At 33.7% G+C, this 22,482-nt stretch overlaps 1 protein-coding gene across 7 annotated transcripts in view; it reads right to left on the bottom strand.

Annotated features, from left to right (window-relative positions):
• RPAP2 (RNA polymerase II associated protein 2) overlaps positions 1-22,482 on the bottom strand; it is a 117,008-nt gene that overhangs the window by 73,154 nt on the left and 21,372 nt on the right. For all 7 annotated transcript variants that reach the window (XR_012497300.1, XM_019752922.2, XM_074335131.1 and 4 more), the window contains 4 exons: positions 20,397-21,330; positions 16,839-16,921; positions 14,083-14,163; positions 5,241-5,309 (listed from right to left, as the gene is read on the bottom strand). Coding sequence is in view for 6 of the 7 variants with exons in the window: in XM_019752922.2 (XP_019608481.2) it covers positions 5,241-5,309; positions 14,083-14,163; positions 16,839-16,921; positions 20,397-21,330 (1,167 nt within the window). In the remaining variant the exon portion in view is untranslated. The remainder of the gene's footprint in view (positions 1-5,240; positions 5,310-14,082; positions 14,164-16,838; positions 16,922-20,396; positions 21,331-22,482) is intronic.

The following is a 22,482-nucleotide window of genomic DNA, read 5'->3' as shown; positions in this document are numbered from 1 at the left end:
TCAATCATGTTCTATTATGGTCTCAAATATTCAGAGCTAAACTGGAAATGTTAAAAGAAAGGCTTTGGAATACTTCTGAGAACCAATTAATCTCTAAGGAACCATCTCTTCATTTTTCATTGTGTGCTCACACATTTCTCTAAGGAAATTAGTGATGGGTGGGCTATGAAAAACAATATGTTGATGCAAAAAGCCTTAGTCACATCTTTCCATTCATGCCTGGTACCCCAGGGAAGTGGTTCTAAGGAGTGTCTCGCTGTATGATGGTTACCTAAAGTGGCTGCCCATGTCCAGTGAAGACTTTTGCTTAGTGATCATGGTTAAGTTGAGCTTGTTTAAATACTATTTCCCAGGACTTACATGCTACTCCCTGAACGACGGGAATTCTCAAATGTTTTAGGGGGAATAAACTATTGCAGTCTCTGCCTAGGAAGTGGGCCACAGTTCACTGGAAACAGACAGTTCAGATAAATACAATGAAAGCAGACATTTTTGGAGATGATTTCGAAAGCTTTCCATTAGAGAACATCAAGAGCATAAAACTAGGACTAGCATGCATCCATGTCAGACTACCACAGTCACTCTTTACCCTCTATTCTTTCTAAGTAATACAAAGTAAGTATTCATCTCCTTCATTAGATAACCAAATCATTCCCATGGGATACATACATACCTCTCTCCCTGGCTACCCACTAAGAGACATTTGACTCCTACCTATAATTAACCATAGATCATAACATAAAACAGTAGCTTACTTACAAAGGTTCCCTGTTAAACTTGGGTGAAAAGTTACATTTTAAACTCAAGAAATCTTAGAGGAAACTGATTCTTTTCTGGTATGTAGGCCGCACATGAAGAAAGCCAGGCTCAGCTAACCTGCTTCTCCATACCTTCTGTATGGCTTCTCTTTGGCTGCTAGCCTTGGTCTGGACCTTTCCCTACATTGTTCAGATGTAGGTCCGTCATCATCTGCAGTCCCCTCTGGGTTACAGGCTCAAGTATAATGATAAAGGTCAAAAAAGACAGGAAAGACTTAAGAGCAAAGGGAAAAGGAAGAGAAGAAAAGGGACTAAGCTGAGGGAGGTGTCTCATGGCTATAAAATTTTCTAAAAATACCAGTCAACATTTTTTCAAAGAAACTATTCGAAATGCAGTGAAGAATGATAACAAATGATTCTTTAGTTTTTATTTTGCTAAATTAAGGGTGAGATGAAAATTATGAGAACTATAAGAACAAATATATGATATACTATGAGGAAGTATCATAAAATGCACTTTAATGTATTTTATGGAATTATTAACCTTTCTAATTTGGTATATAAACACATCAAAATATATAAATACATTAATGAGCTTTACACAATAAAATACATAGGTACTAAAATATTTATAGCAGACTATCTATATATATTTATACACATTTTTATGAAAAACCATGCATCAAGACAGTGAAAGCCTAATATCTTAGTAGAGCATTATTTATGTGGGAAAATCAGATTAAACTTTGTAATATTTCAACATACAGTATGTAAAAATAAAGTCTGATAAAGCTCAAAAGATATATAATTACTATAACCAAGTGCTTAAGCAATAACACCAATAACTAGGTTAGTTTATTGCATTTCTAATCAATTATTAAAAAACCTCGGTCAATAATCACTGTTATAGGTGTCCTACGTATAAAGAGTTTTTGAGAATCTTTGTTAATTATAGCATTTATTAAATAAAAATGATAGAACTAAAGAGACATTAATTCCTTCACTGTTAAATAAATGTATACTGCTTACGCTCTACTTTTAAAAGATCTTTTTCCCTGTGCTCCTGGTATTTAGGGTCTGAATACATAGTATAAATGTCAAAAAATGTTGCAGTCACACTGGCCATTCAAGTCCTATGGAAGTAGTGAGAAATTTAAGTGAAGTGGGAATGGGTCACGATGTATTTTCATATATAGATGCATTTCATTGAGTGTGCAAAGATCAAATGTACCCATTCGATTTGATGAATTAATTTCTGAGATTATATGGCTATAACTTTCTCATCAGTATACACTGAAATTATGTTTTGGTTCAAATTTTTTTTAATGTTAATACATCTTTGAAAGTACAAGGGAAGTTACCAGGAAAAGATGATTTGCTACACAAACACCTTATTTACTTTAAAAAATACAGATGTGAAATTTCAAGACCCAGCTTTCTTTCTTCTGGACTATCATGTTTTGCTCAAAATGTTGATTTTTCTCCCCCCTCTAACAAGAGTTAAAGACTTGAACCAGTATAGCAACATACTAATAATATATAATAAAATTATATATGTGTATATGTATCCTTTCCTAAGTTCTCATGAGGAATTTTGCAAACAGCTTTCACGTATTAAACAAATGCCAGTAATAACAAAACTTTGTTATATTCATATATGAAGAATGTTACTACTGTCATAGTACTGGATATTATCTTATGATATTCATATTCAGTGACTAAAACTGCCGTTCAGAATCTTTTTCCTAGCTATACATGGGATCTACAACAGATCTTCTATAAAGACTTTTAAGAAGTTCATTTTTAAAAATAAATTCCAGAAATGTCTACAAGTAATGACTAAAAAAATTCCATTGGAAATTTGATAGTAGATGCAAAGGTTTTCTGTATCATAAGGTAATTATTTTTAAAAAAGAGATAATCCCATGTATGCCTATGTTCAATCTCAGAGGCAATAAATTAAAAGGCTGAATGGTTGGGTTACTGCTCCACAAATACATATGAGTATATTATCTCCTTTCTGTGTTCTCTTTGGGTATCTAAAATCTCCATATTTTTTTCACTGTGTTTAAGATTCTTTATCCAATGCTGGCCATCATGCCTGCTTTTTTCTTTCCCTAATGACTCTAAAAAGTAATTGTGAACTGCAAGTGGGAGGAAAGAGGATTGCAAATATAAAGTATAATTATATTTTACAGAAGTCAATTGAATTAGTTTTAACCTGGTGGATATGCATTTTAATTTTATCCCCATCTCATATAGTAATATTTACTCTAAAAGGGTGATAAAAGGATATAGCTGAGAACGAAAGGGGCTATCAGTTGAGCCACGGATTCCCTAGTGGGTGGAGGAAGGGGGCAGAAAAGCCAACGGGGACTTTCTGAGAAAAGAGGAAATAAGAAATAAAATAATATGGGGGTAGGAGACAGAAAGTCTGATGACCAAAGAGTAAGGAGAGTCAGCTAGTGAAGACACAGAATGTGCAAATGCAGAATGGAAAGGATCAATGACAACTTATAAGGAAGGCCTATGGCAAAAGTTAGAATTGTAAGAAAACAAGATTTGAAAGGCAAAACCAAGGAAGTACCAGCTGACTTGGTGTCTACAGTGACCCAGAATTTTTTAAAAAGCCAAAAGGGCACTAACTGGAAAGGATTTTAACTGTCTAGAGATAAAAGAAGACCAAGGACTAGGAGAAGGATGGGTAGATCTAGCTGTAGGGGTTAGGGATAATGAAAGGAGTCAGGGCAAATGACAAAAGGAAACAGTATTTACTGCTACAACCTCAAGCCTGATTGCACAATGTGAAACAAGCAATACACCTAAGATATGTGCAGTTTGGTTCTTGAATTAAGTTACTATTTTTATGGGTCACTGACCTTTCAATAAGAGGTTCCCTACACTACATCCAAAGTTAGGGAAGTCAAACAGTGCCTAAAAGGACTAGCAATGCTTTCAGTATTTTGTGCCACATGGGTGCCTCCATTAAAACCAAACACCAGAGGTTTGTATATTTATGGAAATATCACATGACATTTTATGGTAGCCTTTATTATTTCATTTTCCATACTTTTTTGTTTCTTGCTATACATTTGGAAGAAAATGTGGCACATGTTTGATACTAAAAAAAGTAGGGCCTAACATGTGTCATCAGTAAGCAGCTGCTCATTAAGATAATACTTCCAGTTACTGGCTTAGAAAGCGAGATTCTGAGATTACTGCTGGGCCTAGGCCTCTGACTTATCAACCAAAAAAGTTACTTCCTCTCTAGTACAATGAATTGCAGAAGTACAGTTAAACAGTTATCTATGAGGGTTTATTAGCAGGCATAGGATATGGTGGGTGAGCAGAGATACTGATTTTTTTTTTTGCGCCAGTGACCAAAATATTTACGAATTTCATAAAATGGGAAGAACTTTCTAAAAAATTAATAGATCTGTTTCACAAATAACCAATTCAACTGGAACACTGAATAGTAGAAATGATAAAAGATTGGTTCTTAAGATTGATAAAAAATTTACATCAGGGCATTCAAGTAAAGTTATTTTCTGTGTTCTGATTTAATGAATCATGTGAGTTGTATCTGGTTGGGTAACATAAATGCTAGTTCACTGAAGCCTACTTTAATACCTCCCAGCACAGCCTTCCTTGGGACAGTAAATCCAAAATAACATGTCAAACTAAAGTAATATCAAAGAAAGATAAAGCAGGGCTGGAGATGCTATGAGGTTGGCTCATGACACTTCTTGACCTGTGAGTGTCCAGTACGTATGTATTCAATGTCCCATGGGCTTCAATGACTTAAAAAGCCAAGTAGCAACAGTAATACAGTAGTGAATGGTCTTCAAAAGAAGACTTCTGCAATTCAAGCTGAAAAACACTATGCTTACTAGATGGTTTTAATTCTATTGAAAACATCCTTAGAAACCACTAGTGACTTCTTAAAAGGTGAATGAGTATTAAATGTTTTATTTATGCTTGTGTAGTATCTACTTTAGTTCCTTTAAATCTGTTTGATTTTAAAGATTTACATCAATTGGAAGATAAAAACTTTTCTGATGCTATTAATGATACAATATGTTGAAGAAAAATGAAATAATATTAGGTATGTTGGTAAAAATACAGATTTAAAATAATGAAGCCCTTTCAATATTAATAAAATGTACTGTTAAAAGCGAAATTAAATGACTATACTATATATCCCACCTGGGGATGTTGTTCTCTTTCAAAAGATAAGTAATATTTGCAAAGAAAAAGGCCCTCAGAAGAAACGATAGAAAATATAAAGAGAATAATTACAGCTTATGAACATATAGTATATCACTTTACATAAGTTATTTTGTCATAAAGTTAAGAAAAATAAGGCACAAAATAGAGGTACAACATTTTCCAAGGATGTTTACAAAATCAATCAACAAGTTTGTCTTTTCCTAATCAAAATTCTTCATATTTAGTAGAGTTAAAATCTGAAAGAGTACTTACAATGACAGCAACACCACAGCAATTAAAGTCCATTCTGCAGGCTTGTGTATAATATTTCTATTTGTTAATCTGGAAGATAGTTAAGATAAAATTTACCAAAGGATTGTTACATTTAAATACATAAACTTTCTATTTTTAGAAAAGTCATTTATGACATGATGTGTCAAAGAGCACTACATTTTATTGTTATATTTGATAGGAGAGTATAATAATGTGATTTGATATTCATTATCTGATAATGACCATCTCAAAAGTGCTCCAGCCCCTTTTTCATATATTTGTAACACTACTACTATTAGAAAAAATGAAAATATAGGAATAATATTGGAAACAAAATTGGTTTATTAAAATACACCCATGTACACATCTCACTGTAACCATATGCTCTATGTTTTCCCTTAATCAAACATTTTATTAAAGCTAACAAGGTAAGCAATTTCTGATTTTAGTTTTATCTTTTGCACCTTTCTATCTAGTGCTAGGTTGGCAGCAGGGAATTAAGGAATGCCATAATACATAATTTACAGAAATGAGATTTTAATAAAATTTAAGACTAGGTTTTTATAAAGAAAACGTAAGTTTTTTAAAAAATCAGTAGTGGGGTTGCTGGTTAGCTCAGTTGGGTGGAGTGCGGTGCTCTTAACAAGGCTGCCGTTTCGATCCCCACATGGGCCACTGAGAGCTGCGCCCTCCACAACTAGACTGAAACAACTACTTGACTTGGAGATGATGGGTCCTGGAGAAATACTTAAAATAAATTTAAAAAGTTAAAAAAAAAATTGTAAAAAATCAGTAGTAAATTCTACCACTTAGTAGTTGATGACAACAAAATACATTGTAATCAGAAAGCATTTAGAAAAATTACTCTAAATAAAAAAATGGTATCAATTAATAAGAAAAAACAACCAATATCTGATAAAGGGCTGTTATACAAAATATACAAAGGACTTTTTAAAATTTAACAGGAAAACTAACAGGCTAATTTGAAAAATGGGCCAAACACCTTAATAGCTATCTCAACAAAGATAAACAAATGAGAAATAAGCATATGAAAAGATGCTCCACATTATATATCATCAGAGAAACGCAATTTAAAACAATGAGGTACCACTATACACCTATTACAATAGAATGGCCCAAATCCTGACCACTGACAAAACCAAGTGCTACCAAGGAAATGGAACAACAGGAACTCTCATTCATTGCTCGTGGGAATGCAAAAGGGTACAGTCACTTTGGAAGACAGTTTGGCAGTTTTTCACAAAACTAAACATACTCCTACCATACAATCCAGCAATCATGCTCCTTGGTATTTACCCAAAGAATAAAAAACGTATGTCCTCAGAAAAACCTGCACACAAATGTTTATAGCAGCTGTATTTATAATTGCCAAAACTTGGAAGCGACCAAGATGTCCTTCAGTAGGTGAATGAATAAATAAACTGTGGTATATCCAGACAATGGATTATTATTCAGCTGTAAAAGAAATGAACTATCACACCACAAAAAGACATGGGGGTACCTTATATGCATATTACTAAAGTGAAAGTAGCCAGCCTAAAAAGGCTACATACTGTATGATTCCAACAATATGGCATTCTTGAAAAGGTAAAACTATGAAGATAGTAAAAAGATCAGTGGTTGCCAGGGGTGGTGAGTAGGGGGTAAGGGGGATGGTAGGGTAGATGAAAAGATGAATAGAGAATCACTGATGTATAATGAAACGTGCATGAAGATAGTGCAACAATGCTTGTAATAAGGAAACAATAAATTGCGGCACTTTTAAAGAATGTTAAATAACTGTCAAAATGAATAAATTAGACTTACATATACTTTGAAAGACAAGTACAGTATCACATTTTTATATAAATCAAGAACAGACAATTCTCAGTATTATTTATGGGCATATAAAATGTAGTAACAGTATAAAAACAAAGACTAGAAAAATACACATCAAATTCACGTATTGGTTGCTTCTGGGGAGGAAAGACTAGATTAGGAAATGGAACAAAGGGGACTTTCACATTGGTATTCCATCTGCCAGAAACTATCTTTCCCCCCTTTGCATTAAAGCCCCATCTGGACAATCCTAGTAAAAAGTGAAAACTTCTCTCCACTTCCCAGGCCCGAATTTCTGACTTGCTTACCCTCTATATATTTTTCTTTTTTTCCTGTACCACTTATCACATTCTAATATGTAATTATTGTTTATTATTTGTCTTCCCTGAGGGCAGGAATCTTTGTGTTCTTCACCTATTTATCGCCAAGTACCCAGAACAAGTGCCTGACAGCAGGCATTAATTTTTTCTAAATGAATGAATTAACTCAAAAAGCACATCTGAATTAAATATTACAAAATATTAAAATCTATTAATTCTGAGTGGAGAACATGTGTATCTTTGTTAATCTGATTTTTTTCTGTAGATACAATTTTTTACAAAATTTTTATAAGTCTAGATGATACAAAAAGGAAGTACAATATAGGTTAAAGTTTGAGAGACACGGGTTCAGTACTCAGATCTGTCACTTAGAGTTTTACTTTGGACATATTCAACGGCTATAAAACTGTGTGTGTGTGTTTTAATTTAGTAAAAGAGGAACAACAGTACTTACTACCTACCTTACAAAAGTACAAAAGATGTCTGTGTTGCCTAATTCAACAGAAATTTCTCAGTTCTCATCTTAAGCTATCAGCAGCATTTGACACACACAGTTGATCACTCCCTTCTCCTCAGGAACACTTCTTTCACCTGGTTGCCACTTGCCTGATTTCTCACCCTCTCACTGGCATCCCTTCTCAGACATTTTTATTTTGGATTGCGCCAGAGCCTTTGCCCTTCAGTCTCTCATCTCCTCTACACATGTTCATTCACTCGTGATGTCATCCAATCTCATAGCTTTAAATATAGATAACTATGTGTTGACAACTCTCAAATTTATTGTCTCTAGCCTGGACCTCTTTCATAAATTCCAGACTTCTATATCTGATGGTTTACCTGACATTTCCACTTGAATGTGTAATAGCCATTCCAAAACTCAGTCAAGTGAAAATTGAGCGCCTCATCATCCCCATCACAAACGGATCCTCCTGCAGATAGCTCCATCTCAGTTAAATGGCTATCCACTTCTTCCAGAATCCAGTTGCTCAGGCCAAAAATCAGCGGTTAACCTTGACTGTCTACCTGTACCATGTCCAACCAGTCATCAAATCTTGATGTTTCTATCTTCAAAAGAGAATCTGATTACTTCTTACCTCCACTGCTTTTACCTTCGTCCACATTTCTTGCCTAGATTACCAAAACAGCATCCTAAATGTTCTTCCTGCCTCTGCCCATCTATTATAATTCTCAAGTCATCAGCCAGAGTGATGCTGTTAAAAACGTATGTGAGATCATGTCACTCCTCTGTTCAGAATCCACCAATTCCTCTCCATCTTAGCGCAAAAGTAAAAGGACCATGGCTACAAGGCCTATATAATCTGTACCGTACCCACTCCCTGCCCTGTGTTTCTCTGACCATGCATCTTTGTACCTTTGCCTCTGCTCACTTCTCCAGCCTCACCAATATCTTAATGTTCTGTGACTTCATCAGGCCTACTCTGACTCCAGAGCCTTTACACCTGCTGTTCCCTGTCTATTTTCACAGAAAGCAGCATGGCTGGCTCCCTCACCAACTTTTAGATCTTTATACACATGGTATCTTCTCAGTGAGGTCTTCCCTGATCAGCCTATTTAAAATCACAACTTTCTCCCTCCTCAGTACCATCCCCTTTCCCTGCTTATGGGGAGAAAAGGAGGAGAATGAACTGGAAAACGGGAAAGGGCATATCACCACATAATAATAATAATACATATACTGTATTTTAAAACTTACATATTGTCTCTATGAGAATAGTTCCCTGAAAGAAGGAATTCTGTTTCGTTCACTTTGTCTATAGCAACTAAAACAATATCTAGCACATAACCAAAAAAATTTAAAGGATGATAAGCATGTAAGGGAAAAAAAGGCAAATATGGTTAAGTAGAATTTCTTTTTCTAGTTTAGTCAAATCCTTCAAAGTTAAGACAAATTTAAGATTTCATGAATTCATTTACTCATTCAGCAAAAATGTATTATGTGCCTGCTTTAGCTATACTACTGTTTCAGGCACTGGGGAAAACAACAAAATCTTTGCTTTCACTTCAAAGTACTTCTAGTGGCAGACTAGCAAAATTGTACTTGCTCTCATATTTGCCTTTTGCTGAGTCAAAATAATTTGAAGCACAGATGCTAAATGAATATATTTACTATTGTCTTGAGTGGCAATTAAAAAATGAAAATAGAAATATTTGATAGAAAGCATTTAAAAAGTAGTTTCAAAATACAATTAGAAATGAAATACAGAAAAAAATGCCTTGATTCATCACTGATGAAATTTAAAAAGGGCTTTTGTGTCAAAATATAATTTTAATTCAAATCAGATTTCGAAAAGTATCTTGATTCAACACTGAGGAGAGTGAAATCATTACCAAGCAACTTCTGATGGAACTTCTATGACAAGAAAGTCAACGTAACATCCCGGATAAGTGATTGTGATGCAATTCAGTGGAAAGGACAGCTCTGTTCACTGGGGAAAGATTCTTCAAAGAGCTGAAAAGCTACTTTGTGTTTAAGTTCTAACAGGCTTTCAACTCTGGCTGCACATAAGAATCACCTGGGGGGCTTTTAAAAAATATTAATGTCTGGGCCCAACCCTAACCAAATGAAACTCAATCTCTGGGGGTGGAGCCAGGCATCTGTAGTTGTTAAACTAAATCCCCAGGTAATTCTGATGCAAAATTGGCTTGAGAATCACTGTTCTACAAGTTCCGAATATTGATTATTATTTCAAAGAGAAGGACATGGTTATTTATGTCAACTTTTCCACGGTCAGTGTTGACTGAAAAGATCTCTCAACACTAGTCACTATCCTCAATATGGCATTTTTTCATGCTTGCTTAGAAGCCCTAGCCTACAAACAGTCACATACTTATTGAAGTTGTCCTGCTAGCATGTGAAGACCCAACTGAGTTATCTTACCAGAGGTCATTCTGTACTTTACATAATCGGTATTTTTCTAAAAAGCAGCAAAGCCAATTTAAGCAATTTTTATTAAAGCTACATAGACTTTGACCTGCAGGTACTGAAGAGTAAGGATTTCAAAAATAAATTAACATCATGGTTTTTATAACATCCCCTACACCACAATAATGCGTAATTTTGGAGCTTACTTTCCTCAAACTTTCTATTAAATTTAAAACATATATAAAAGTAGAGAGAATATAGAATATACTCCCATGTACTCATCAGAACTTTGACAATTATCAACTCCTGGCCAATCATGCTTTAGCTATACAATCCATATTCAATATCACCCTAACCTGAATAATTTTGAAGCAAATCCCAGACAGCATATGGTTTCATCTAGGTTTTATTTTACTTTAATTTAAATAAGGCAGAAAGTAACTGGAAAGGTCTTACACAATAGGAATGATAGAAAAAGGTGACAAAATAACAGTTTATAAATATAAAAGGAAAATGATATTTGAAAGTCTCCTTGTATCTGTAATCTGTTAACTACTTCTTACAGGACTGACGAACACTGTCTCTTGTTTTGGCTTCCTTAGGTATCACAGAGGCTTTCAGTTTCATGGGTAAGAGAATCCTCTTAAGTTGAGTTCTTAGTTGGGGTCTAAAGAGGTTGATAACTAAAATGACATATTTTTTTTTTTACATCTTTGATACTAATGACTACTGAGACAACAAATGGTAGATTTTCTTCAGTTTTACTGAGGTATAACTGACACATAGTAACTGCATATATTTAAGGTGTACACCTTGATATTTTGATATACATATTATTTTGTGAAATGATCACTACAGTCAAGTTAATTAACATATCCATCATGTTACATAGTTATGATTTTCTTTTTCTTTTTTATGGTAAGAACACTTAAGATCTATACTCTTGACTTATACTTAGGGTCTAAACCCAACTACTATAATAGTTGTGTGATTTGAGAGTTTACTTAATCTCGCATCCCTCATCTGTAAAATAAGGATAATCCCATTGTTTTTTGATATTAAATGAGATAATATATGTAAAGTACCAAGTACAACCTGGCACACAGTGAGTACTGTAATGACTGTATGTACTGACATGGACCAAACATTATTAGCCAAAAACCAAAAAAAAAAAAAAAAAAAAAAAATAGCCTAGACAGTGGTTTCCAACCTGGAATACCTAAATTCCGAGGGCATACAAAAGTAATAATGGGGCAATCTTACAGTTAGTTATAGCCTAATACTTCTTTCCAATAATAAGTGCTGAGAACCTCAGAATAGTTTTAAAAAAATAAAAGATATCCAATTATATCTATAGAAAATATAGTCAAAGTAAATTAAATTGTTAATCTATTCTAAATGAGTGGAATAAAAAAATGAAGTACAAAATTCATATTTGTAGTTCAAGATTAAAGGTCTTATATTAATCTCTCTTCTGGATGTCTTCAGTGACTTTACCAGTTTGCTCAGAATGATTAAAGGAACACTGTCTGCAACTGTATGGGAAGTTCTTTAAAAATCAGAGAAACAAGGCAGCACCTGGTCTTCATCTTCCCTCAACTAACCTTTCTGTTAATATGATATTCACTTCCTGAAAACTCCTTAACAAACCCTAAACTTCAGTGCTTCCACATTATATATATCTATTCAAACTGTTTCATCAATGTAGACAGTTGAAAAATACTTTTTTTTTCTTTTGGATGCGTGATTCTGTGATTGTATGAGAGAGAACACCTGAAAAAAAAATCAAGTGTCTCTCTCTTCATCACTAATAGGAATGCAGAGTTCAACTTTGGTCTTGGTAATTGGCCCAAACTCTCTTTCTGGCAAAGCATTTAGTCAGTCTTCCAAAGGCGTACGCCAATCTGAGCATCACTTCTGGCATTCTTAAACTTGTGTGTGATCAATGATCTTATGATTGCATAGCTTCCATGATATCTAATGATTGTAACAATCTCAGTAATTAGAACAATCATGTCATTCAGATTTACTGTTATTACCTGAACATGTACTTCCAAATATAAACATTCTAGATGAAATGAAGTGAAAATGTCTTTATGTGTTTATTTTATCAGTCATTAGAATAATAATATGCTACAGTAATTATGTTTGTGAAAACTTAATTTTATGTATAAAATACATAAAATTTAGTAAATAGTAAAAATTTCCTATTTAGAAAAAAAGATTGACAGTTAATACTAACTATTGAATTTATTAAATAGATTACTTTCTCAAGAACATTATCTTAGAGAAAAATATTTATAAAAATTCAAATAATGTAAGAATAATGATTAATTTCATAATTCAGTCTTTGCAGAAGTGTATTATGTATTAGCATTTATAACATTAAAGAAAATAAACTTTGAGAGCGGTATTTACATTTTAGCTAATGCCATTTAAGTTGTAAGTCTTTCAAGGAAAAACTCCTATTGGGGAATTCTTCACATCTTGTGATGATGAATTTAAAAAATGTCACCTCAAAATATCATGAATTGAAAAAATATCTAAATTATGTAAACAACAGATGTGCAATAATCCAAATATAATCTCTTATTAAATAATAAAAAATGTTAGGACAAAACCATTAGAGAAATCTGAGGTACCCCAAACATATTTTGTTTAGTCAAACTTCACAACAAAGACTGTACAGGACGGTCTTAAGACAACTCCTATAGTCTCGAGTCTATGAAGGCTAAATATTTAAACATAAAGGGTTATACATGATTCTTTTCAGAATCTGAAGATGAAGAATTTTTGAGATTTGCTTAAAGTATGAATCCTAGTTCCTTCTTGTAAATAACTTAGTGAAAAATGTTTTCCTCAACTACTCTGTGACACACACAAAAAAGGTTAGTGATGTTTTTAAATGTGCTGGTTGTAGTTAATATCTAGTTGGTATTACCAATATACAGCGCAGTGACTGCAAGAGAAATCTAATAGCTGACAGTGCCAAGAAATTGTTCCTGTACTATAATTTTAAACTTTTTAACACCTTACTACTACTCTTGGCAACAAAACCATAATGATAATTTTGTGGATGAAATTATTCTTCTACCCTAGAAGTTTAGTCCTTGTTGGCGCTGTCTGGCTTTAGCCATAGGCAAATATTAATATTTGGTATACCTCTCTCTTAATAAGTATTTAGAGGCCTATTCCTATGCTTCTTGGTAGAGAATCTAGTCTTTGCCTGGTTGAATATTTTTACCTTGATAGTTTTAGAAAAATCCCAACTGCTCTACTTCAATAGATATTCTCTATTTTTCCTTTCTTTGTACTTATCATTTCAAACCTGTTCCACATACTTCAATATTAAATTACCACTGTTGTATACTGTTCACTGTATTCACCTTATCTTCTCACAGGAGAGTTCTTCCTCAACGGTGGGCATACTGCTTCTTCTGTATTGCCCACGGTGCCTGGCCCAGTGCTGGTCATCTGATACAGAGTTACTAATTCACTAAGATCCAAGCTGCTCCTGGCTGACTACCTTCCTGTCTCAATATCATTTTCCTTCTTGGTTTTAGGCTATTCTTTAAATAAACTCCCCAAAGCTAAATATATCAAGGCTTGAATAAACAAGGGATTGCACTTAACAAAAGACAGAAGTAATGTTTAGTGGGGGAGAAAACAGAACACGGCATTTACATCGACACTGAAAGTAAGTCACTTTCTTCATGCTTTAGTCTACCTATGGATTCTTCAAGGCAATCACATTAAAGTCAAAATAACTGGGAAAGAAAACCATAATATTAACACCAACCTGAAAGTTCGGACAAGATTTTTAAGTTGTGTGTAAATATCTCCTAACGTAATCTGAAGAGGCCCCAAAAGTCCAGGCAATCTGAAAATAAAAAATTATATCTTTTAAAATATAATTTAATTATACAGATACATTTTTTGGTCTTGCCTAAGTCTGGATTTTCCATAGATAATAAATGGCACTTAGATGGAGACAGTTAAGCTAGATTATGACTGGAGAGAAGTCATAAGGAAATATTACATAATAACCACACACTCTACTGTGTAGTCTATGTTACAAAGGCACTGAAATATAAAAATATTATTTTGCTGCTATCTATATTCTTATCTCTAGTTTTTTCCTACCTCTTTACTTTCAAAGATTAGACCAAATGGAAAGAACACAAGACCAGAGGAGCTGCCCCGAAATGGTCAAATTGGGGAGTGTGGCATATGTCTCCTTATTAAATGCTTATGGTGGGAGTAAAAATTTTGGTTCATTTCTAGAGAACAAGTTGACAATTATATTAACATTCTGAATGTGTTTACTCTTCGATCCAATAGTTTTACTATGAAAAAATTTATCCTACAGAAATCATCAGATAAACATAAAAAAGATGCCTGTTGCAAGGATGTTTTTAGTAGTGAAAAAATAGAAACGAATATTCATCAGTAGGGGGTTGGTTAAATAAATTATGATATATCATAATTTATTTAATGGAACATAATAGAACTTTTAAAATGATAATGTGAATATATTTTTTTTTGTGGAAAGATATTCATGATGTTAAGTGAAAAATGCATATGTAGTATTACCCCATTTTTATAAAAACATTATATAATGCTATTGTATATAATACATAGTACATACAAATAAGTTTCAGTCCTTCCAGAGGAAACCAAAGGGAATGAATACATATACACCATATGTATCACATATAGGTCAAGGATAAACATCAAAATATTAATTGTAGTTATTGTTGAGTTGTGGGATTACAGGTGATTTTCAATTATTTCTTTATACTATTTTGTATTGCCTAAATCTTCTGCAATAATCACGTATTGCTTTTCTTTTTTAAAACTTATGAAAGTTTCAAACATGTTCCAAAATAGAGAACAGCAATAATCTCATACATCTATTCTGATTCAACCTCCCAATGTTTTCTTAAATATGCTTCATTTTTTTCTTCCTTCCTTTTTTTTTGAAGTAATATTTTAAAATAAATCCCTGACATTATGTCACTTACCCCTAAATATTTCCTTAGGGATCTCTAAATACAAGGGTATTTTCTTATATAACCACAATAAAATTATCATACCTAACCAAATTAACAATAATTCCTTAATATCTCATACCCCGTACACATTTCATTTTCTTCAATTATCTACAAAATGTTCTTTTACAATTGGTTTGTTCCAATCAGAAACCAAACTGCTTTAACTTTTATGAGAAAAACTCAATGGCTTTCATAAACAACTAACCAACTAAAAAACCCCTATATCACCACAATGATTTTGTCTTCAGTGTTCTTTCTGCTTCTTTTTAAGTTATTCCACTTCTCAAATTCAGTTCTTCCATTAATATCAGTAATTTCTAGCCGGGGTCCTTTTGGTATCTTCTGTTACAGCCAAAACCCAGAAGGCACAGAATTCCTTCAATGACATGTCTATGTAGTCTTAAATTTAAAATTGGGTACTTTTATTAGCTAAAAATTCTAGAAAACTATTTTCAGGTAAATCCCTATCTGCTGATTACATACTACCCCCACTTTCAAAACCTAGGTAATTAAAGTCAAGGATTGATATCTTCCTGTCCTACGAATCATACAGATGGGGACTGTTTTCTAACCTAATATTTAACAGAAACAAATGTACAAATATGAGGACTATATGTATAAAAGGTAAAACCAATAGTAGATTTACTATATATGAAGAGCGTAATACATAACAGGCACTCAATAAATATTAATTTAAAGATTTATTTAAAAATGTAAAACTTAAGAGGAGTAAGCTGCTCAAAATATTATGGCTTCCAAAAAATGTTTTTCTTATTTTTGAACTACTACAAAACGAAGGCCTCTCCATATGAACAACACCTTAAACAATGACTAAAAACACTTTTCCATGTTTTCTGCTAAAGAAAGAAATGCAGGTTGAAAGTTCAAGGCAGCTCACACACCGCTGGAAAAAAGATTTTTAAGCTTCTTTTGAAAGAAAAAGAAACCAAGATTGCAATTTTCATATGTCATTTATGACTGGGCTAATTACAAGAACCGTAATTTCTACCACGGGAAGCTTAAAACTAAAGTGCAAAGTTGAGTTGAACAAAAAACTCAAGTTGCTGAGTGAGAAATGGTTCTATGAATATGTACAGAGTGAGTTAATAGACCGTTAAAAATTTTATGATGTGTAATTCACATATGAAACCGATGTGACACACTTACCACAAATCAGTATTTAAATGGGTCTAGCTTTGATATTTTTTCCCTGACTTCACTGGATTATTAAGTGGAAGTGAGGTAGTCTGGTTTTCTACCCCCATAATCTCAACCTTCCTCTTTATTATGTACCTCTGTGTCTTGTACACAAAACTCAATTTCAATATTTCCTTGGTAGGATATCTTAAAAATCTAAATTTTTCAAGTAAAGAATTCCATGTAAACTTTTCACAGTATTTTTCAAACTGTTTAAAACTCAAGAATACCTATAAATTATGAACCCACAAATACAAAGTTAATGAAAAATATTGTAAAAATGGAATGACAATTACATACTTACACTTTACTCAATTTTTCAAGTACGATGCGTTTTCTAATCTGATTCTGAGAACTTGAATCTATCAGTGGAAAGGTGGGATCATGCTGAAATCAGTTTTAAACAAAGCAAAACAAAATCATGAATTTACATTCTTTCTTTGATAAGAACAATTAACATTAAAATACAAAAGTTTACACCTGTGGTATGGCAGAATAAAAACTAGACTTGAGAATTAGAAGATTTAAATTTGAGTATCAGTTCAGTCTTTAGGCTGATGTGAACTAGCTTGACTCATCTGCCCTCTTTTGAGAGTGTTTTCTCATCTGTATAAAAGGGATATGAATACCTTCTTTATTAAATGAGAACATGTATACAAAATGACTTTGTAGACTACAAAATGATATGTAAATGTAGGAAATTAAAAGATTAAAATTAGCAAATACTATAAATATATTATGGGGAATTCCACTTCCAGAAATGGCAGACAATTTAAACCACCCCTCTTGTTGAGAACTGAAAAAGTTGGGAAAAAACCCACATATGTTTGAAAGCATTAGAGAGCTAACAAGGTAGTAAAGAATTATGGCCTTAGATTCTGGAGAAGGTAATTCCAGAGAGGGCACTGACTAATTTCAGACGAGGTAACATAGATACTGAGAACCTGAGCACTGCTTTTCTAGGAAATATTAGAGTTTGGGGACCAGCCCGGTGGCTCAGGTGGTTAGAGCTCCATGCTCCTAACTCCGAAGTATGCCGGTTCGATTCCCACATGGGCCAGTGGGCTCTCAACCACAAGGTTGCCGGTTCGACTCCTTGAGTCCTGCAAGGGATGGTGGGCTCTGCCCCCTGCAATTAAGATTCAACACGGCACCTTGAGCTGAGCTGCCTCCCGGATGGCTCATTTGGTTGGAGTGCGGGCTCTCAACCACAAGGTTGACAGTTCAATTCCTTGAGTCCCGCAAGGGATGGTGGGCTCCGCCCCCTGCAATTAAAACTGAGCTGCCGCTGAGCTCCCGGATGGCTCAGTTGGTTGGAATGCGTCCTCCCAACCACAAGGTTGCCGGTTCGACTCCCACAAGGGATGGTGGGCTGTGCCCCCTGCAACTAGCAACAGCAACTGGACCTGGAGCTGAGCTGCGCCCTCTACAACTAAGACTGAAAGGACAACAACTTGACTTGGAAAAAAAGCCTGGAAGTACACACTGTTCCCCAATAAAGTCCTGTTCCCCTTCCCCAATAAAATCTTTAAAAAGAAAAAAAAAAAGAAATATTAGAGTTTGGGACAAGGGAGAGGCACTAGCAACCCTCCCCAAGCTTGAGACCAGAACTTGGATCACAGAGTAGGAATGATTAGGAAACAGGCTGGCTCTTACAGGGTGTGAAGCCCAACTTCAAATTATCATTAATTCCTGATTGGATAAAGGTGACTTGGGACTGCTACAAATCATCTGCCAGGAGCAAACATAAATTCATTTGAGAGGAAGATAACATCAGCCAAGGTCTGAAGTTATCTCTGTAATTTTTAATATACAATGTTTGCCACATAATAAAACAATATGAAAACAAGACAATATGATCAAAATCTGAAACAGCCCATAGAAATCAACTACCAAGAAATTCTGATAATAAAGTGGTCAGCTTTCTTTAAAATAACTCTGTTGAATATAATCAAAGAAAAATAAGACTGCAAATTTCAGCAGCGAACTGGAAACTATATAAAAGAATCAAATGAAAACCCTACAACTGAAAAATATAGTACTTAAAAGTAAGAACTCCATAGACAGACACCTCATTGAATTACCACAAAGATTAAAATGTAAGATTTAAATTTTGAGAGAACAACAATACACAATAAGAGCACATAAGAGGGGGCAAATAGAGTTAAAATTCTAAAGTTCTAATTGTCAAGGAAGCAATAAAAGTATTAACTTACATTAGATTTTAATAAGACACAGATTCAGGTTTTAATCTTTAGAGTAACCACTTAACAATCAGCAAAAGAATGTATACAAACAAGATAACAAAGGATAAAAAATGGAATAATATTTGATACAAAGAAGCGAAAAAGAGGAACACAGAACAAGTGTACCATGCAGAAAGCAACAAGATGGAAGATTTAAACCTAAATACATCAATTATGACATTAAATGTAAATGGACTAAATTCTCTACATAAAGGACAAAGATTATGAGCCTAGATTTAAAAACATAGTCCTTGAAATTACTAAAGAAGAGGTAATGACGAGGAGACATACTGGGGCTCTGGTTTACTTAAATTTCTTGGCCTGGGTTCATTTGTGGTAATTCAATGAGGTATACACTTACTATTTGTGTTATACTTCAATGAAAAGGTTTTAAAATGTTATGCAACAGGAACAGTTAAATTTCAGGGATTAATTTTTTCTTCTTACTGCTTATAGGCGCAAAAATGATAAAACAAGTGATATACTAAGGTAGGTTTACGCAAGTGACTGACAGAGATCAATGTTTCCCTAAGCTAAATATCAAAGTTATGGATGCTGTCTAATTAATACAATTGAAGTGATTTCAAATACAGTACTGGGCTAGGTAACATTTTGTAGAAACATAAGAAACTTCTAAATTTTTACTATTATTTCCACTTTACCCTCTTTCTAAATCTCCAAATGTGTTATTAAATTTAGAACTACATTCACTCAGAAATCTTTAGTAACAAAGTTTTGTGGTAAAAACAGTTATCACCTACTCCTCTTCATGCCAAATGACTTCATTTCCCAAACTACACATCAACCAAAAATGTGTAATAGAAATACTAAAAAATCTCCCTCAATCTCAGTGACATACATTTAGTCTCTACAAATACCTCCTCTTGACTGAGTACCAATTATATGTCAGGCACTGTGATAAACGCTTTGTATATATTTTCTTTAAAACTCGTAACAACTGAGCAAGGGAAGTATTTACAGTCAGTCCCATTTACAGATGAGAAACCAGACTCCAGTAACTAACTTTTCTTACAGCTAGTAAATACCATAGAAGATATTCAAATCTAGATCTACCTGAAAATGCTCTTTCCATTGTCTCCTGTCCATCATTTCCTAATAAGTCTTCTTTACTATATTATTTTCATTTAAATGGACATGCTTGACAAATGTCCAAACAAATACTTTACCATTCAACTAGTAAGTCTACTCCACTGCATACATTGGAAATAAAATACGCAAAGATACGCAACCCATATAGAAATCTGAAAGCATACCAATTTAAAAAAAAAAAAAAAAGCAAGTCTCTCTAGAGGTTCTACATATTAAATGCAGGACTAGGTTTAAAGAAAACTTTGTCCCACAATTCTAGGCTATTTCTACATTAGAGAAAAATGTACCACATTTATGAAAATTTTCAGGGGCAAACTTCAACTTATTTGGAAAAATAGTAATGCTAATCCTGGAGATGGCATTTTAAACCAAAACACAGACTGCCTAAAGAAGCCTTCTAAAAATTTCATAATTCTCTTCAGTATTTTTCCTCCTGCTCCAAGATTTTCTATGGTGAGTATTCCATACGTTAGAAGCATGGAAAACTCATCATCATGAAGACATACCTCTTCTGAGTCTTGCGATTTGGTGGTTTCTTCATTTAAAATATATCGTCCTCTATAAAACTCCCTGATCCTTAGGTTTAATGTTTCAGTTTCTTTTTTCAAGTTTTCATAACTTGGCAGTGGTTTAGTGGCTGTATCTGAGGACCTAAAAGGCAAAGACTCATCTAAGCTGTCCTGAGATTCCTGCAAGGCAGGGGAATGACTATCTGGGTCAGAGTTTATGTCATCTTCATCAAGTTCTTCTTTAACCAGAGGGGCTGAAGAGAGTTTCAGACACACAGACGCGTAATTCTCACCATACAAAAACCTCAAAGTTTCTTCTGTCTTCCACTCAATCAAAGTTTCCTTCAGAACTTTAAGTAAGCTTGCCTTTGCAACTTCAGGACACACCTGCACTGAACTAGAAGATGACCTAGAAACTTGGTTTGATTTGGCAAATTTCCTCTTAAAATGCTCGGCACTTTTCTTACTTATGCCTACTAGAGTTATCTCTGAACTATGGTATTTATTTTCACAAATTTCTGAAGCCTCTAATTTTTCTCGCAAAGAACTACTTGAAGAAATCTGAGTATTTACTTTCTGTAAAGGAAGTTCACAAGCAGCAGCTTTCTCCTGATTATCTAATTTGCAATGGCCTAACTGCTCAGTGACTTCTATTACTGTATGTTCTTTGTCTTCTTGCTTGAAGTTAGCTTTTTGACCAGCTTTCTTTTTCATTATGCTTTTTTTGTGCAGCTGTGGCCTTACACCCGTTGCATTTGGTCTGTTTCCTGGTAGAATGGAGGAAACAAAGTCTTGCTCATTATCACTGCTACTGTCACTATGAGTGCTAGAAGAACTAGATTCATACTGCTTCTTAAAATCGCCAGGATTGTCAATATCTGATGTTTTAATGGCCTCACTGCATAACTGTACTTCTTCGCCAGAATGGCCACTGTAGAAGGAAAGAAATAAAATAACTATAACAGAAAAGCAGAATGTCCCAAAGTACTTATACTTTGTACCTTCCAAGGTAAAAATTTCCTTTGGAAATTTTTATTCCCTAGGCACAGCCTTATTTACAAGCTTATATTTATATAAGCATGTACACACACACACACACACACACACACACACACTTCAGAAAGCTCTAATTCCATATTTTCTCTACATCTTACTTATCTGATATAGTTCTCTTCTTTCCTTGTCTTTTTTCCCCAATTATTTAAAAAGTGTTAAAAGGATACAACAAAAAGGAAAAAAAACACTTGATAATTCCATCCTACTGAATTATTCTGATTTTGGCCTATTCCATTTCTGTGCCTGTTTTATATATCCTTTTTTAAAAATGGTAAAATGGTTTTCTTTTGAAAACTTCATTAGTGGTTTCCAAAAAATATATATATATATATATATATATATATATATATATATGTAAACATACATACACATATATATGTAAATAATAGGAACTCTTTAGGCTTTGAAAGATAAGAGATGTTTAAACATTTTCCAATTTGGGTAATAGTTATATAGAAAATTACACAGAATGAAACATACAAGAAAGTCACAGCAGAAAATAAAGTTGGCAAATCAATGTTTATCGATGAAAGATACTTGTATTTGAAAATCTAGAGTTACAACATAATGCTAACAATAAAAGACAACAGTTTTCCCCTTTGAATAGAGTTCTTCAATTTTCAGATTAGGTTTTAAAAACATTAAGAATTATGAAAGAGTGAAGGCAGAATAGCTTTGTCTATACAAACTTGAGATAAAAAGGAATAGGTGAGCAGTTACTATCAAGCAAATGCACGTATCAGAACTTTAAAAGAGAGACGGATTCTGAGCCAAGAAGCACATATGCAGAGGGTAGTGACAGGGTATGTGGGAACTCTCTACTTTTTACACAATTTTTCTGCAAACCTAAAAATGCTCCCCCAAAAAGGCTATTAAATTTTTTTAAATGATTTTTTAAAATAAAATAATGCAGCAATAAAAAAAAAAGAAGCATGCTGCGGGAAGAGATTTGTAAAAGAAAAAAAAAGTTGAAAGTAAGGTTGTGGATTGAAATGGAGAAACAATGACAAGTTTATTCAGTATTAGG

Source organism: Rhinolophus sinicus, linkage group LG06, assembly GCF_036562045.2.
Source record: "Rhinolophus sinicus isolate RSC01 linkage group LG06, ASM3656204v1, whole genome shotgun sequence".
In the NCBI taxonomy this organism is placed as follows: Eukaryota; Metazoa; Chordata; class Mammalia; order Chiroptera; family Rhinolophidae; genus Rhinolophus; species Rhinolophus sinicus.
This window is presented reverse-complemented; position numbering and strand designations above follow the sequence as displayed.